The sequence below is a fragment of the Scylla paramamosain genome, unplaced genomic scaffold (assembly GCF_035594125.1).
Source record: "Scylla paramamosain isolate STU-SP2022 unplaced genomic scaffold, ASM3559412v1 Contig3, whole genome shotgun sequence".
Classification (NCBI taxonomy): Eukaryota; Metazoa; Arthropoda; class Malacostraca; order Decapoda; family Portunidae; genus Scylla; species Scylla paramamosain.
The window spans coordinates 1,447,501-1,465,000 of NW_026973668.1; the positions used below are offsets into that span (position 1 = coordinate 1,447,501).

At 37.0% G+C, this 17,500-nt stretch overlaps 2 protein-coding genes across 6 annotated transcripts in view; one reads left to right on the forward strand and one right to left on the reverse strand.

The window, feature by feature from the left end:
- The window catches only part of LOC135096241 (uncharacterized), an 11,802-nt gene extending 3,156 nt beyond the window's left edge, over positions 1–8,646 (forward strand). The window contains exons 3-9 of the mRNA XM_063997606.1: positions 531–829; positions 1,330–1,351; positions 2,336–2,533; positions 3,659–3,803; positions 4,702–4,880; positions 5,031–5,286; positions 5,452–8,646. Coding sequence (XP_063853676.1) covers positions 531–829; positions 1,330–1,351; positions 2,336–2,533; positions 3,659–3,803; positions 4,702–4,880; positions 5,031–5,286; positions 5,452–5,606 — 1,254 coding nt within the window. The 3' untranslated portion in view covers positions 5,607–8,646. The remainder of the gene's footprint in view (positions 1–530; positions 830–1,329; positions 1,352–2,335; positions 2,534–3,658; positions 3,804–4,701; positions 4,881–5,030; positions 5,287–5,451) is intronic.
- The window catches only part of LOC135096325 (protein O-mannosyl-transferase 2-like), a 34,992-nt gene continuing 24,706 nt past the window's right edge, over positions 7,215–17,500 (reverse strand). For 4 of the 5 annotated variants that reach the window (XM_063997745.1, XM_063997744.1, XM_063997748.1 and 1 more), the window contains 9 exons: positions 17,139–17,286; positions 16,362–16,542; positions 16,028–16,179; positions 15,607–15,695; positions 15,267–15,415; positions 14,702–14,867; positions 10,089–10,229; positions 9,404–9,515; positions 7,215–8,959 (listed from right to left, as the gene is read on the reverse strand). In XM_063997745.1, coding sequence (XP_063853815.1) covers positions 8,854–8,959; positions 9,404–9,515; positions 10,089–10,229; positions 14,702–14,867; positions 15,267–15,415; positions 15,607–15,695; positions 16,028–16,179; positions 16,362–16,542; positions 17,139–17,286 — 1,244 coding nt within the window. In that variant the 3' untranslated portion in view covers positions 7,215–8,853. Of the gene's footprint in view, positions 8,960–9,403; positions 9,516–10,088; positions 10,230–13,653; positions 13,814–14,701; positions 14,868–15,266; positions 15,416–15,606; positions 15,696–16,027; positions 16,180–16,361; positions 16,543–17,138; positions 17,287–17,500 lie in introns of all 5 variants that reach the window. The other variant, XM_063997746.1, reaches the window with a different exon arrangement.

Below are 17,500 nucleotides of genomic sequence, written 5' to 3' on the forward strand. Positions count from 1 at the left end.
TTGTTATTTTCTTTTTTTTTCTTTTATTTCAAAGTTCAAAAGCTCATTTTCCCTTGATTTTTTTTTATGTATATATTTATTTCCTCATTTATCAATCGATTTTATTTCATTCGTCTCTCTCTCTCTCTCTCTCTCTCTCTCTCTCTCTCTCTCTCTCTCTCTCTCTCTCTCTCTCTCCTCTCTCTCTCTCTCTCCTCTCTCTCTCTCTTAATTCCTTTTCCTTTCATTCATATATATATATATATTTTTTATTTTAAAACTTCAAAACTTTCCATATACCTTAATTTCTTTCGTTATTTTTTCACACCTTTTCGTTTCCTTTATAACTGTCTTATAAATTACCTTTTTTTTTTTCTTTCTAATCGTTCAACTTCAAAGCCTCCCATTCATGCTCACTTTCCCTTGTTCACCATCACCTTTTCTTTGTCTTCTTTTCTTCCATTTTCGTATCCTCACATACCCCTTATTTATCATTATTATCCTTTGTCTCCCCTTTCTTCATTTTCCAACTTATTCTCCCTTTATTCCAGCAAAACAACAATAAATCAGACGGCGCCAAAATTTATGATCACCCAGAGCCGACACCAAGCAAGCGCCCCGCCCCATTCCAGCCCCGCGCCCTCCCAGCCCCCTCCAGCGCCATATTCTCCACTAATATGGCTGGAATGGCGCAACTGGAATCATTGGACGTGAAATGTGGACGCAGCGGAATGAATGTGGAGCTGAGATTCACAGCGGAGTTCCCAGGAGTGGTGTATTCAAAGGGCCACTTCTCAGACCCCGCCTGTTTGTATCTGAGAGAAAGCGACCCGAGATCTGATGTTTATAGGTAAAAATTTATATTAGTTAAGTTGTTGTTATTGTTGTTTGTTTTTTTGTTGATTTTTATCATATATTAATTAATTAATTCATTTTTTTATTTATTTATTTTTTTTTTTGGCATTTTATATTAATGATCCCTGAAATTAATATATGGTTTTATTTCTTTATTATTATTATTATTATTATTATTATTATTATTATTATTATTATTATTATTATTATTACTATTCAAAATTCTCTCTCTCTCTCTCTCTCTCTCTCTCTCTCTCTCTCTCTCTCTCTCTCTCTCTCTCTCTCTCTCTCTCCTCTCTCTCTCTCTCTCTCGCAATAATAAAAGAAATATTTAAGAGAGAGAACAAAAACTCCCTCTCACTCTCTCTCTCTCTCTCTCTCTCTCTCTCTCTCTCTCTCTCTCTCTCTCTCTCTCTCTCTCTCTCTCTCTCTCTCTCTCTCTCTCTCTCTCTAACGGTTCAGGCGAAGGTTAATAGGATGAGAGAGGGACAACAGGTCTGATGGGGCTGGTCAAGAGGTCAGACAGGTCCACTGAAGCCACAGGGTCAAGGGAAGAGGAGGAGGAGGAGGAGGAGGAGAAGGAGGAGGAGGAGGGGAGAGAGAGAGAGAGAGAGAGGGAGTGGTATTTTTTTTTATTATTATTATTATTTTCATTTTTGTTTTTCTTTTGTTTCCCTTGTTGTTGCTGTTTAATGAATTATTTTTGTTGATTTATTTATTTATTTTATTTATTTATTTTTTTTGTTGAGTGGGTGTGAGTATGTGTGTGTTCTCTCTCTCTCTCTCTCTCTCTCTCTCTCTCTCTCTCTCTCTCTCTCTCTCTCTCTCTCTCTCCTCTCTCTCCTCTCTCTCTCTCTCTGCAGAATATTTAAAAAACCTCCCATTAACTTCCACAACCACCACCACAACACGCAAACTCACTCATTATAAACCACAAACACACCAAAAACAACCTTTAATTTTCACTAGATATAAAAAATAAATAAATAAATAACACAAAAATGAACAAAACCTAACTTAACCGAACCTAACTTACCGAAAACCTAACTTAACCGAACCTAACTTACCGAAAACCTAACTTAACCGAACCTAACTTACCGAAAACCTAACTTAACCGAACCTAACCTATCGCAAACCTAACTTAACCGAACCTAACCTATCGCAAACTTAACTTAACCGAACCTAACCTACCCAAAACCTAATTTAACCTAACCTAACCCAAGAAACCTAACTTAACCCAGCCTAAAGTACCGAAAACCTAACTTAACCGAACTTAACTTATCGAAAACCTAACTTAACCGAACCTAACCTACCCGAAACCTAACTTAACCGAACCTAACCCAACAAAAAACCAGCCTAAAGTACCGAAAACCTAACTTAACCGAACCCAACCTACCCAAAACCCAGCCTAAAGTACCGAAAACTTAACTTAACCGAACCCAACCTACCCAAAACCTAACCTAACCTAACCTAACCCTTTACAGATTCACCATACCAATAGACGGATGCGGTACGGAAGCTGAGGAGGGGCGTGGGGGAGTCAGGGAAGGACCGCGCAGTTGGCAACACTATTATAATTCAAACTGACCCGTTAATTCAAGAAGTTTGGGACGAAGCGAGGCATATCACGTGTACTTGGTCTCATTCCCTTACCAAGAGCGTCGCTTTCTTGCCATTGAAGGTGTATGAACCTGATATTGTGAGTGTTTTTAGTGTTTTTGGTGTTTTTTAGCTGTTTTTGGGTGTTTTTGGGTGTTTTTTGGGTGTTTTTCGGGTGTTTTTTGGGAGTTTTTAGCTGTTTATAAGTGTACGAACCTGATATTGTAAGTGTTTTTAGTGTTTTTGGGTGTTTTTAGCTGTTTTTTGGGTGTTTTTGGGTGTTTTTTGGGTGTTTTTAGTGTTTTTTAAGTGTTTTTTAAATATTTTTCATTGTGTTATCGTGTGTTTCTAAGTGTGGTTTGGATATGTTTTTAGTGTTTTGGGGTGTCAGTTAGTGGTTTTGAGTGTTTTTGGGGTGTTTTGGGTGTTTTTTCTGGTGTTTTTTTACGTGTTTTAAAGTGTTTTTGGAGTGTTTTAAGTGTATTAAGCTGTTTTTTTTTACGGTAGAGTGAGTCTAAGGTGTTTTTTAATGTTTTTTGAGTGTTTTTTGGTGTGTTTAGTATTTTTTAATGTTTTTTTTGTGTTTTTTTCAGTTATTTGTAAGTGTTTTTTTGGGGTGTTTTTAAGTAATTTACAGTGTTTTGGAGTGTTTGTAGGTAATTTGCAGTGTTTTGGAATGTTTTAAGTGTTTTTCGAGTGTTTTAGGATGTTTTTAGTGTTTTTGTGAGTGTTTTTTACAGTGTTTTGGAGTGTTTTCAGTGTTGTTAAGGGTATTTTTAGGTGTTTTTAGTGTTTTTGTGAGTGTTTTTACAGTTTTGGAGTGTTTTTAAGTGTTTTTTGGGTATTTTTGGGTGTTTTTAGTGTTATTGTGAGTGTTTTTTACAGTGTTTTGGAGTGTTTTAAGTGTTTTTTTTGGGTATTTTTGGGACATTTTTATGTAATTTAGAATGTTTTATGGATATTCAAACTGTCTGAGTGTTTTTTTTCTGTGTTTTTAGTGTTTTTTTTTTGATGTTTTAGAATAGATTAAGAAGAATTATGCTTTTAAACAGAATCTAGTCGAAGTTTTGGGTTTTTCAAGATTCTAGAGAAAGTTTCGAGTGTTGATTTAGCGATTTATAATTAATTTAAAAGAGAATTATGAAGTTTTGACACCCGTAGAAATTATTATTATTATTATTATTATCATTATTATTATTATTATTATTATTATTATTACTATTAGGTCGACGTTCAACTTGACTCCCGCTCCGTCAACACGCTGATGGAGATACAAAGGGGTACAAGGGGGGCAGCTGGTCCCCTCCCTGCTCCCCCCACTGGCTATGTACTTGTTGGTGATGATATCTCTGTGGTAATATACGTCAAAGGTAAGTGTGTGTGTGTGTGTGTGTGTGTGTGTGTGTGTGTGTGTGTGTTTGGAAGGTTCTACTATTTTTTTTCGTGTTTTTTGGTTTGTTTCAGTGTTTTAAGGATGTTTAAACTGTTTTTTGGGTATTTTTAGTGTGTTTAAGGGTGTTTTTGTGGTATTTAAGGCTCCAGGGATAGTTTAACAGGCTGCAGTGGAAGTTATTGGGGTTTTCAAGGTTCCAGGGATAGTTTAACAGGCTGCAGTGGAAGTTATTGGGGTTTTCAAGGTTCCAGGGATAGTTTAACAGGCTGCAGTGGAAGTTATTGGGGTTTTCAAGGTTCCAGGGATAGTTTAACAGGCTGCAGTGGAAGTTATTGGGGTTTTCAAGGTTCCAGGGATAGTTTAACAGGCTGCAGTGGAAGTTATTGGGGTTTTCAAGGTTCCAGGGATAGTTTAACAGGCTGTAGTGGAAGTTACAGGGGTTTTCAAGGTTCCAGGGATAGTTTAACAGGCTGCAGTGGAAGTTATTGGGGTTTTCAAGGTTCCAGGGATAGTTTAACAGGCTGCAGTGGAAGTTATTGGGGTTTTCAAGGCTCCAGGGATAGTTTAACAGGCTGCAGTGGAAGTTATTGGGTTTTTCAAGGCTCCAGGGATAGTTTAACAGGCTGCAGTGGAAGTTATTGGGGTTTTCAAGGCTCCAGGGATAGTTTAACAGGCTGCAGTGGAAGTTATTGGGGTTTTCAAGGCTCCAGGGATAGTTTAACAGGCTGCAGTGGAAGTTATTGGGGTTTTCAAGGTTCCAGGGATAGTTTAACAGGCTGCAGTGGAAGTTATTGGGGTTTTCAAGGTTACAGACCCTACCTTCACCCCCTCTACACTCTCCCCTTCTCTTCCCCCCCCCCTACACACCACGGCAGGCACACAGACAGACGCAAACGTGATGTCGTGCAATGCTACCACGGCGGGGCGCGAGACCAAAGTGGCGCTGGTGGACGGCCAAGGCTGTCTGCTGCGACCTGACCTCCTCACACCCTTTGCTAAGACTCGCCAGGTCAACGGGGTGGAGGCTGACCTTATGCTATACTCGTATTTGAAGGTATTGTTCTGACCTTTGACCTTCGTGAGTTAGTTTTGCTATTTATTATTATTATTATTATTGTTTTCTTATATATTCTCTCTCTCTCTCTCTCTCTCTCTCTCTCTCTCTCTCTCTCTCTCTCTCTCTCTCTCTCTCTCTCTCTCTCAGGCGTTCAACATCGCTGAGAGCCCCGAGTTCACCATATCTTGCGCTCTTGAAGTGTGTGAGGACGTGTGCCCGAAAACGTGTCTTAGCGGCCCCCCCAAGGCACGCAGGAGGAGGAGGAGCGGTGGGGAGGTAGTGGAGGAGTTGGTGGAGGAGGTGGAGGGGGTGGGGTCTTCCTCCTCCTCCTCCTCTTCCTCCTCCAGCGTCAAGAAGATTGTGCTGGAGAGAGGAGTGATGGTCTTGAGTCGAAGGGAGGAAGGTAAGAGAGAGAGAGAGAGAGAGAGAGAGAGAGAGAGAGAGAGAGAGTGTGTGTGTGTGTGTTTGTCTGTTATTTGTGTTTATTCAAAGTTTATTAATCTATTCTTCTCTCTCTCTCTCTCTCTCTCTCTCTCTCTCTCTCTCTCTCTCTCTCTCTCTATTTCAGGGCGTGCGCAATGCGTGGCTCAGTCTGGCGTGACCCTCGTGAGTCTGGCAGCGCTGTTCGGGGTGGTGTTCTGCCTAGCGGTGGTGTGTGTGGTGTTGGCGGCCAGGCTGTGGTCCCTCAAGGCTGACATGAAGAGGAAAGGGATTCAAGACTAATAACTGGGCCCTTTTAGCTTATAATCTGACATTGTGTTGGTCAAAAGTTAAAGAATTGTTGGGTATAGTACGATACTTTAGGTCGAGTTAAAGAATTGTTGTGTATGGTACGATGTTTTGCTTTGGTCGGGTTCGGGTACGATATTTTGTGTGGATCACAGGTTAAAGAATTGTTGGATTTGGTACGATATTTTGTTTTGGGTCGAGTTAAAGAATTGTGGGATATGGTACGATGTTTTGTTGTTTGTTAAAAAAGGTGTTTGGTGTTTTGATTTGTTTGTTTTGTGGTGTTTGGGGGTTAAGGGAACGTGTGGTGTTTGTTTTTGACTGGTGATGGTGGTGGTGGTGGGCAAATTTCTGCTAATCCGCTAATCAACTAGCCAATAATTAGCAAAAACTATGAAAAATTTAATTATAAAAAGATGGATGCTAATATAGATTAAAAAATATATATATATTACATAACAAGAAATCTATATAGTAATGGATAACTTAGAGTTGCCGTGTACGATAATTATTCAGCAACTGTCCGGGTCACCAGGTCACTGTTACCAACCCCGCCCATTCCCTCCCCCTTCATCTTAAGCTTAAGTTTGTCAATATATAGCTTATAAGTACTAATATACGAGATGGCAATAAACTGGCATAAATATGATACGATAATCCACTGAACACGTATCTTGGCAGCGTTAAAGATAAATGGATGTAGGATGTTTTTTATTATACAATTCTAAAATAAAACTTAGCATTAATTTCCGTATCAGTGGTGTTAGTGAGGGAAATTATGTGGTAAAATGAATATTCCTTGTTTTGGGCATGTTATGGAGCTAGCTTGGAAATAAAGCGTTTGAAAAATGTGAAGGATTGTAGAAAAAGGTGTTTTATCTGTTATGTTCGATAATTTGTTGTAAAAGTACGTTTTCCTTTTTTTTTTTTTTTTTTTTTTGGCGTTTGATTTGTGAAGGATTGTGGGAAATTGTACCAGATTTTGCTTGTGGTGTGTTCGATAACTTGTTGGAAAGGTACGATGTTTTCTTTCGTACATTTTAAGTGTCCTTTTGTACGTTTTGTTTTAGTTTATCATTATTTTTGCCTTTTATATGTATCTGTTTGCCTCCTCCCTTACCCCCTCTCTCTCTCTCATTTTGATTTCCTATTATTATCTTGCTTATTTTATTTATTTTTTTTTTCATTTTTTCTCATTTTAATATTATCACCCTCCTTTTTAGTTTATTTACCTCTCTCTCTCTCTCTCAGTTAAGTCCCTATGCTCTCTTTAATAATAACAATAACAGCTTCTATAGATAAGAGAATTTGTAAGATAGTTTTAAGATACGCATAATTCTCTCTCTCTCTCTCTCTCTCTGTAGTATTAAATTTCTCTCTCTCTCTCTCTCTCTCTCTGTCTAGTATTAAATTTTTATAACGCAAGAAATAAATTTGAAGAAATATTTTTGAAGTTATTGTCATAGTAGTAGTAGTAGTAGTGGTGGTGGTAGTAGTAGTACCCTTGAACGTATCTATGAAAATCTCTCTCCCTCTCTCTCTCTCTCACACACACACACACACACACACACACACACGAAGATTGTGAATAATAATCCCATCATTATAAACATTACGAAATTATTATTATTAATCATCATCATCATCATCATATGGAAAAATATATAACTCTAGAAGCATCACTATAAACATTTGCTCGTCCTACCAACATTACACCAACCAACATTGTAGTAACCAATATATATAAATAACCAATATATATAATAAAAAGATAAAGAAAATAAATAAATAAATGAAATAAACATTGAATTAACCAACAGAAAAATAAAGAAAATAAATAAATAAATAAAATAAACATTGAATTAACCAACAGAGAAAAATAAAGAAAATAAACAAATAAATAAAATAAACATTGAATTAACGAACAGAGAAAAATAAAGAAGTAAACAAATAAATAAATAAATAAAATACATTGAATTAACCAACATACAGAAAAATGAATAAATAAACAAATAAATAAATAAATAAATAAAAAGTAAATTAAGTAGATGAATTGAGACCAAAATTAAAAAAATAAATAAAAATAAATCAAATAAATTAAATCTTTAAGTAGATAAATTGAGACCAAGATTCTAAAATTAATTAATAAAAAAAAAAAAATGAAAAGTTTAAGTAGATGAATTATTGAGAAACGAAGATAGAAGTGAAACAGACATACATACATACAAACAAGTAATAATAATAATAACAATAATGGTAATAGTAATAATAGTAATAATAACTATGAATATAAACATCAATAGGGCAAAAACAAAAGAATAATACTAATTTTGAGAATAATAATAATAATAATAATAATAATAATAATAATAATAATAATAATAATAATAATAATAAAGAACAAGAACAACAAAAAGAAGAAGAAGAAGAAGAAGAGGAAGAAGAGTAATAATTGACACCACCACAAACAAACAAACAAGCAAACAAACAAACATATTTCTCTCCACCTCTGAATAAATAAATTTCAGAATATTTTCCAAACTTAACCAAAATTAAAACAAGCAAAAAAAAAAAAAAAAACAACAACAATTTTTAAACCTCACCTTTTAAATCTTGTTAATTTAAACCTAAAATAGAAAAAAACTTACTTAACAACACAAACAAACAAACAAACAAACAAATATGCAAAACAAAAAAATAAATAAAAAACTTAAAATTAATGAGATTCCTTTTAAAAATTTTCATAATATTCTTATCACAACCTTTCATTAATTAATTTATTTGTTTATTTGTTTATTTATTTACTATTTTTATTATTATCATTAGAATTTTCAGTTTCGTTTTTTTTTAGTAAATTTTTCACTTGTACCATCTCTCTCTCTCTCTCTCTCTCTCTCTCTCTCTCTCTCTCTCATTCAAAACCCCACTAATCCTTTCCTCTTATCCACACAACCTCTCTCTCTCTCTCTCTCTCTCTCTCTCTCTCTCTCTCTCTCTCTCTCTCTCTCTCTCTCTCTCTCTCTCTCTCTCTCTCTCTCAATCTCATTCAAAACCCCACTAATCCTTTCCTCTTATCCACACAACCTCTCTCTCTCTCTCTCTCTCTCTCTCTCTCTCTCTCTCTCTCTCTCTCTCTCTCTCATTCAAAACCCCACTAATCCTTTCCTCTTATCCACACAACCTCTCTCTCTCTCTCTCTCTCTCTCTCTCTCTCTCTCTCTCTCTCTCTCTCTCTCTCTCTCTAGAACTCCCATGTGTCCAGCCAGCGCATCTTGTGGATGGTGTGGTTCTCCCAGTCTGGTTCCAAATTGTGCATTCCGTAAGCCAGCGGGGAGAACAGGTAGAAGCTGCGGGGAGAGAGAGAGAGAGGGATGGTTAGATTAGGGAGAGGGAGAGAGAGAGAGAGATAGATTAAGTTAGAAAGATTATAGGACGAGAAAGAGAACAAAAACAAGAACGAGAGAGAGATAGAGAGAGAAAGTTAGAAAGATTATAGGACGAGAAAGAGAACAAAAACAAGAACGAGAGAGAGAGAGATAGAGAGATTAAGTTAGAAAGATTATAGGACGAGAAAGAGAACAAAAACAAGAACGAGAACGAGAGAGATAGAGAGAGAAAGTTAGAAAGATTATAGGACGAGAAAGAGAACAAAAACAAGAACGAGAGAGAGAGAGAGAGAGAGAGAGAGAGAGAGAGAGAGAGAGAGAGAGAGAGAGAGAGAGAGAGAGAGAGAGAGAGAGAGAGAGAGAGAGAGAGAGAGAGAGAGAGAGAGAGAGAGAGAGAGACATTACCTGTAGGCCAGTGTTGAGTAGAAGAGTCCAGTGAGGGTAGGGTACACAGTGGTGGCCAGGTAGCGGGGCACCAGACCAGGCAGGGACTCAAATAGGTAGTCCAAGATTACACCTGTACAAACAACCCATTAGAGGCAGGAAGACTGGTTGACCTCACCTGACCTGACCTGATGTGATTTTTACTGTATCTTTAAGTGGTTGAGTTTAATTGACCTAATGCAATGAGGCAGGAAGATTGATTGACCTCACCTGACCTGACCTGACCTGATGTGATCTTTACTGGTTGAGTTTAATTGACCTAATGCAATGAAATTTTAATTAATTCATGAACATTTTTACTTAAGCCTTTAAATACTGCCTTAACACACACCACTGACCTGACCTCACTGTGACACATGACCTAACAATCTAGCAACTGACCTAACCTCACTAAACAGCTGACCTAACCTAACTGAACCTAACAGTTGACCTAATCTGACCTAATCTGCCAGTTGACCTAACCTAACTGAACCTAACAGTTGACCTAACCTAACCTAATCTGCCAGTTGACCTAACCTAACTGAACCTAACAGCTGACCTAACCTAACCTAACTTACCCTAACTACTCTAACGACCTAACGACCTAACCTAACAATCTGACAGCTGACCTAACCTAACTTACCCTAACTACCCTAACGACACTTACCAGTCAACATGGAGGAGAAGAGAAGGGCAGGGAAATAATGATGGAAATAAAGAATTCTTCCCATCGCGTAGAAGGGAAGATAATGCAAAGCCCAAGCCAGAGCGAGCCACCCACACGCCCCCAGGGTCCTGTCACGCCGAGCTGGGGGGGCGGGGGAAGAGAGAGTGAGAGGGATTGTGTGAAGGAAATGTTTTGTTTGTTTGTTTGTTTGTTTGTTTGAGAGTGGTGTTCGTGTGTGTTTGTGTGTGTGTTTAAGTGATGAATGTTTGTTTGTTTGTTTGAGAGTGGTGTTTGTGTGTGTTTGTGTGTGTTTAATTGATTGTTTGTTTGTTTGTTTGTTTGTTTGTTTGAGAGTGGTGTTTGTGTGTGTTTAAGTGATGAATGTTTGTTTGTTTGTTTGTTTGTTTGAGAGTGGTGTTCGTGTGTGTTTGTGTGTGTTTAAGTGAGTTTGTTTGTTTGTTTGTTTGTTTGTTTTGAATGTGTGTGTGTGTGTGTTACAGGGAAGAAAGCCTGTTTATTTGTTTGTTTGTGCGTTTTTATGAGGGTAGTGTGTGTGTGTGTGTTTGTGAAGGTAGTGTTTGTTTGTTTGTTTGTGTGTGTATGTGTGTGTATGTGTGTTACAGGTAAATAACAGCATTTCTAGGGCACTGTTACCTGTTCCTCACCTGAGCACACACCCTCATTAAGCACAGGTGAGGCACACTGAACACACTCACTGAATACTGCTGAAGAGGTGAACAGATTAACAAATATTGCTAAGACAGACTGTTAAATTGATAAATATTGCTAAGAATGTGTTAAATTGATAAATATTGCTAAGACAGGCTGTTAAATTGATAAATATTGCTAAGACAGTGTTAAATTGATAAATATTGCTAAAACAGACTGTTAAATTGATAAATATTGCTAAGACAGGCTGTTAAATTGATAAACATTGCTAAAACGGGCTGTTAAATTGATAAATATTGCTAAAACAGGTTGTTAAATTGATAAATATTGCTAAGACAGTGTTAAATTGATAAATATTGCTAAAACAGGCTGTTAAATTGATAAATATTGCTAAAACAGGCTGTTAAATTGATAAACATTGCTAAAACAGGTTGTTAAATTGATAAATATTGCTAAAACAGGCTGTTAAATTGATAAATATTGCTAAGACAGGCTGTTAAATTGATAAATATTGCTAAGACAGGCTGTTAAATTGATAAATATTGCTAAGACAGACTGTTAAATTGATAAATATTGCTAAAACACTTAAATTGATAAATATTGCTAAGACAGACTGTTAAATTGATAAATATTGCTAAAACACTGTTAAATTGATAAATATTGCTAAGACAGACTGTTAAATTGATAAATATTGCTAAAACACTGTTAAATTGATAAATATTGCTAAGACAGACTGTTAAATTGATAAATATTGCTAAGACAGGCTGTTAAATTGATAAATATTGCTAAGACAGTGTTAAATTGATAAATATTGCTAAAACAGCTGTTAAATTGATAAATATTGCTAAGACAGGCTGTTAAATTGATAAATATTGCTAAGACAAGCTGTTAAATTGATAAACATTGCTAAGACAGTGTTAAATTGATAAATATTGCTAAGACAGACTGTTAAATTGATAAATATTGCTAAGACAGGCTGTTAAATTGATAAATATTGCTAAGACAGGCTGTTAAATTGATAAATATTGCTAAGACAGGCTGTTAAATTGATAAATATTGCTAAGACAGGCTGTTAAATTGATAAATATTGCTAAAACAGGCTGTTAAATTGATAAATATTGCTAAGACAGGCTGTTAAATTGATAAATATTGCTAAAACAGGCTGTTAAATTGATAAATATTGCTAAAACAGCTGTTAAATTGATAAATATTGCTAAGACAGTGTTAAATTGATAAATATTGCTAAAACAGGCTGTTAAATTGATAAATATTGCTAAAACAGCTGTTAAATTGATAAATATTGCTAAGACAGGCTGTTAAATTGATAAATATTGCTAAGACAGACTGTTAAATTGATAAATATTGCTAAAACAGACTGTTAAATTGATAAATATTGCTAAGACAGACTGTTAAATTGATAAATATTGCTAAGACAAGCTGTTAAATTGATAAATATTGCTAAGACAGTGTTAAATTGATAAACATTGCTAAAACGGGCTGTTAAATTGATAAATATTGCTAAGACAGACTGTTAAATTGATAAACATTGCTAAAACAGGCTGTTAAATTGATAAATATTGCTAAGACAGACTGTTAAATTGATAAATATTGCTAAGACAGGCTGTTAAATTGATAAATATTGCTAAGACAGTGTTAAATTGATAAATATTGCTAAAACGGGCTGTTAAATTGATAAATATTGCTAAGACAGTGTTAAATTGATAAATATTGCTAAGACAGACTGTTAAATTGATAAATATTGCTAAGACAAGCTGTTAAATTGATAAACATTGCTAAGACAGTGTTAAATTGATAAATATTGCTAAGACAGGCTGTTAAATTGATAAATATTGCTAAGACAGGCTGTTAAATTGATAAATATTGCTAAAACACTGTTAAATTGATAAATATTGCTAAAACACTGTTAAAATTGATAAATATTGCTAAAACAGGCTGTTAAATTGATAAACATTGCTAAAACAGTGTTAAATTCATAAATATTGCTAAGACAGACTGTTAAATTGATAAATATTGCTAAGACAAGCTGTTAAATTGATAAACATTGCTAAGACAGTGTTAAATTGATAAATATTGCTAAGACAGGCTGTTAAATTGATAAATATTGCTAAAACACTGTTAAATTGATAAATATTGCTAAGACAGACTGTTAAATTGATAAATATTGCTAAAACAGGCTGTTAAATTGATAAACATTGCTAAAACAGGCTGTTAAATTGATAAATATTGCTAAGACTGTTAAATTGATAAATATTGCTAAGACAGGCTGTTAAATTGATAAATATTGCTAAAACAGACTGTTAAATTGATAAACATTGCCAAACGAGATAGAAACTGATAAAATAACATTAACAAACAATTAATCAGATGAGAATACTAATTAAACACTGACACATGAGCAGTAATTAACAGCTGATGATGAGAAAACAGACTAATTGGTTAAAAAAAACGACAAAAAAAGTTAATGAGAAAATTGAAGTCTAACCTAACCTAACCTTCACTAATTACCTTTAAAAGTGTTACCTGGCACCAACAGCCTCGTTACGTACACAGGTGATATGAGGTGCTGGTAATACTAATTTTAATATACAGCGAACACAATGGTGAAATATAACAGGCCATGCATTTATTTATCACTGAAAACAAATAAACAAATAAACAAACACACACATACACATATATACAAATAATAATAATAGTAAGAATAAACAGAACAAATAAATAAATGAAATAATTAAGCGCAAGCACAAAATAATCGTGTTTTTATTTATTTATTTATTTATTTATTTTTTGTATTGTGTGTGTATGAGTGTATGTATGTATGTTTGTGTAGTTTAAAAGGTTAAGAGTATTTTTCCCTACACACACATGGACTAACCTTTCGTGGCAGCGTCGATGGGTGCGCCGCGCTGCCTGGCGTACGAGTGGCGGCAGTACACCACCACGAAGGCAGCAAGCACCACTAAATTGCCCCACCAGATGAGAGGATGGCCCAGCAGGTACACCTTGAACCCGTCAATGGCAGAGAACCACTGGCCCTATTGAATTGAAGTGTTTGGAGGGTTTAAAGTGTGTTTTTTAAGTGTTTCATGCGTGTGCGAGAGTTTTTAAAAGTGTACGAGAGTTTTAAAGTGTGTACGATAGTTATTTTTAAGTGTACGATAGTGTTTAAGAGTGTATGAAAGTTTTTAAAAGTGTATGATAGATTTTAAGAGTGTACGATTGATTTAAAGAGTGTACGATAGATTTTAAGGGTGTACGATAGTTTTCAAGAGTGTACGATAGTTTTCAAGAGTGTACGAGAGTTTTCAACAGTGTACGAGAGTTTTCAAGAGTGTACGAGTTTATTTTAATAGTGCATAACTTTTTTTTTTTTTAGTGTACAAGAATTTTTAAGAGTGTACGATAGTTTTTTTAGTGTACGACAGTTTTTTAAAGTGTACGGTTGTCCTGAAGAGTGTTTTTAAGGTTTTTGGAGTATTGAAGTGCTTGTGGTGTGTTTTTTGGGTGTTTAAGGGTGTTTTTGAGGGTGTAGGAGTGTTTGGGAGGGGTGCCAGTATATGAGGTGTGTGTGTGTGTGTGTGTGTGTGTGTGTGTGTGTGTGTGTGTGTGTGTGTGTGTGTGTGTGTGTGTGTGTGTGTGTGTGTGTGTACATGCATGCGGAAAACATAACAAGCAAAACAAGGAAAAAACAAGAAAAAAATATTGTAAACGAACACAAACAAAAAAACAAAAAACAATACCAAAAAATATAAAAAGAAAAAACACACCAACACACGCACAAACACAAACACACAAACAAACAAACAAAAAAAACACGAAAAAACACCAAAAAAACACACGAAGCCAAACTAAAACTAACCAAAACACATCAAAATCCCTCGAGAGACCCCCAAGCACCACCACCACCACCACCACCCCAGTACCTTCCATCCCAACATCCGCAGGTGAGCACAGGGAGCCTCGTTTGCACAGGTAAGCGAAGTGGAGGCGCAGGAACAGGAAGAGGAGAAGAGCTGCCAAATTGCTCCAAAACACAACAGGATTCCCAAGCAGATAAATTTTTGAACTACCTCCTGAAAAATGCTGGCCCTAAGAGAGAGAGAGAGAGAGAGAGAGAGAGAGAGAGAGAGAGAGAGAGAGAGAGAGAGAGAGAGAGAGAGAGAGAGAGAGAGAGAGAGAGAGAGTTATAGAACCTTGCTGATCCATCCAGTTAGTAAAGTTAGTGTTATTTAAAGGAAATTTGCATATTAGGTTAGGTTTGGTTAGGCTATGTTTGGTTAGACTACGAGGAGAAAGAGGAATTAAATGCTAACACACACACACACACACACACACACACACACACACAGACAGACATTCTCTCTCTCTCTATCAACAAAACCCAAACAAATTCACTAAAAACAATCTTTTAAATAACACAAACACACCTCTCTCTCTCTCTCTCTCTCTCTCTCTCTCTCTCTCTCTCTCTCTCTCTCTCTCTCTCACCTTGAAATTAATGGGCCACTGCCAAGGTTGCGATGTGATCTCCCCTTCCTTAGGCTTCAACCCAGAATTGCCTTGAAACATGACGGTGTGCGACTCGATGAATTTTTCAATGAAGTTCGGGGCATAAATCTCGAAGCTGGAGTTTGGCACTGTTTGGGGAGAGAGATGGGGGGTGTGAGGGGGTGTGTGGGGGCTGGGGGGGCTGGGGGAAGGGTGGGGGTGTGGTTTAAAGGGGTTTTTTAAAGGTTTATTAGGTAAAATTTGGTTTCATGTTTTTTGTTTGTTTATGTAAGAGAAAAATAACTCTCTCTCTCTCTCTCTCTCTCTCTCTCTCACTCACAGCGGGGAAACTGGTTGTCCTCCACGTTCCACAGGTTGTTGGGGTCATGCACGTTGGGGTTACAGGTCACCTCCATCTGCTCGTAACCCCTGGCAGGAGAGAGGTCAGGTCAGGTCAGGTCAAGTTAGGTTAGTCTTAAATTTACTTTCAACTCTCTCTCTCTATAAAATAAATTACTTAGAAAAATAATTCTCTCTCTCTCTCTCTCTCTCTCTCTCTCTTTTGAATGTTTAAATTATGAAAAAAATAGAAAAAAAGAAAATTTGAATGGTGATAATAATGATTCTCTCTCTCTCTCTCTCTCTCTCTCTCTCTCTCTTTTGAATGTTTAAATTATGAAAAAAATAGAAAAAAAGAAAAATTTGAATGCTGATAATAATGATTCTCTCTCTCTCTCTCTCTCTCTCTCTCTGTGTCTCACCACTTGGGCAGCTGCTTGTTGTGTGACATGAGTGCACAGCCAACGAGGTAGTGGACTAAACGCAGGCGATGAACCACAGTCTTCACAGGTACCCCCTCCGCACCTCCCTCCACCTCCACCCTCCACACATCATTGACATCCCCCTCGCCGTTCTGCGGAGTAGGAGTAGTGGTGGTGGTGGTATTCAGCCCCCCCCCTACCCCTCCTGCCAAAGACTCCAGGGAAAAACAGAGAATTCGCAAATATTCACTTAAAATCGTAAAAAAAAACGTGATATCCTTTAAAAAAACGCCATGAAACACAGACTAATTCCCGCAGCACCTCTCCCTCTCACCTCCCCATAGCCGGTGACCTGGTGGTGCCGCTTGGTCACCGGCGCGGCCTCCCTGTGAGAATGCAGGTTACGGCCAGTCGGAACGTGCTCCAGCCTCACCAAGTCCCCGTTCTTCACAAGTTCAATTGGTTCGTCTTCATCCTCCCAGTCTGCCGGTTCCTCGTTCCACTTCTTCACCAGCCTGGGGGAGGAGGAGGAGGAGGAGGAGGAGGAGGAGGAGGAGGAGGAGGAGGTGGTCGTAAGAGGAAGGTGAAAGAAGAGGAGGAGGAGTAAGAGAACATGACAGACGAGGAGGAGAAGATGAAAGGATGAGACGAAAGGAGGAGGAGGAGGAAGAGAATATGACAGAGGAGGAGGAGGAGAAGATGAAAGGAGGAGGAGGAGGAATTGAAGATGAAAGGAGGAGGAAGAGAATATGACAGAGGAGGAGGAGAAGGAGAAGGAGGAGGAGGAGGAGGAGGAAGAGAAGATGAAAGAGGAGGAGGAAGAGGAAGAAAAGATGAAAGAGTAGGAAGATGAAAGAGGAGGAGGAGGAGGAGGAGGAGGAGGAGGAGGAGGAGGAGGAGGAGGAGGAGGAGGAGGAGGAGGAGGAGGAGGAGGAGGAGGTATGGATTACATTACATATCAATACTTTTAAATTACATAAATAACATTAGCTTGCCACAGTACCAGCAGCAGTAGTAATAGTAGTAGTAGTCGTAGTAGTAGAAACAAACAAACAAACAAACAAACAAACAAACAAAAACACACTCAGGACCTCCGAAACCCATCACATACCACTTATTATTAAAATCCTTGTGCGAGTATGTAGTGATCTGCTGCTGCCGAGCCCCCACCCCCTCCGGATAGAGGTGTATGTGCGAGTGTAGGTACCCGCCACCCGTCCTTGCGTTCTTGAGGGTGATCTCAGCCCCGTATGCAAGCTCTGGGGGGAGAGAGAGAGAGAGAGAGAGGAGGAGGCGTTAGTGTAGAAGTAGTAGAAAAATAAATAAATACCTATTATTATTATTATTAGTAGTAGTAGTAGTAAAAATAAATAAATAAAATGCTACCTATTATTATTATTAGTAGTAGTAGTAGTAGTAGTAGTAGTAGTAGTAGTAGTAGTAGTAGTAGTAGTAGAAAAATAAATAAATAAA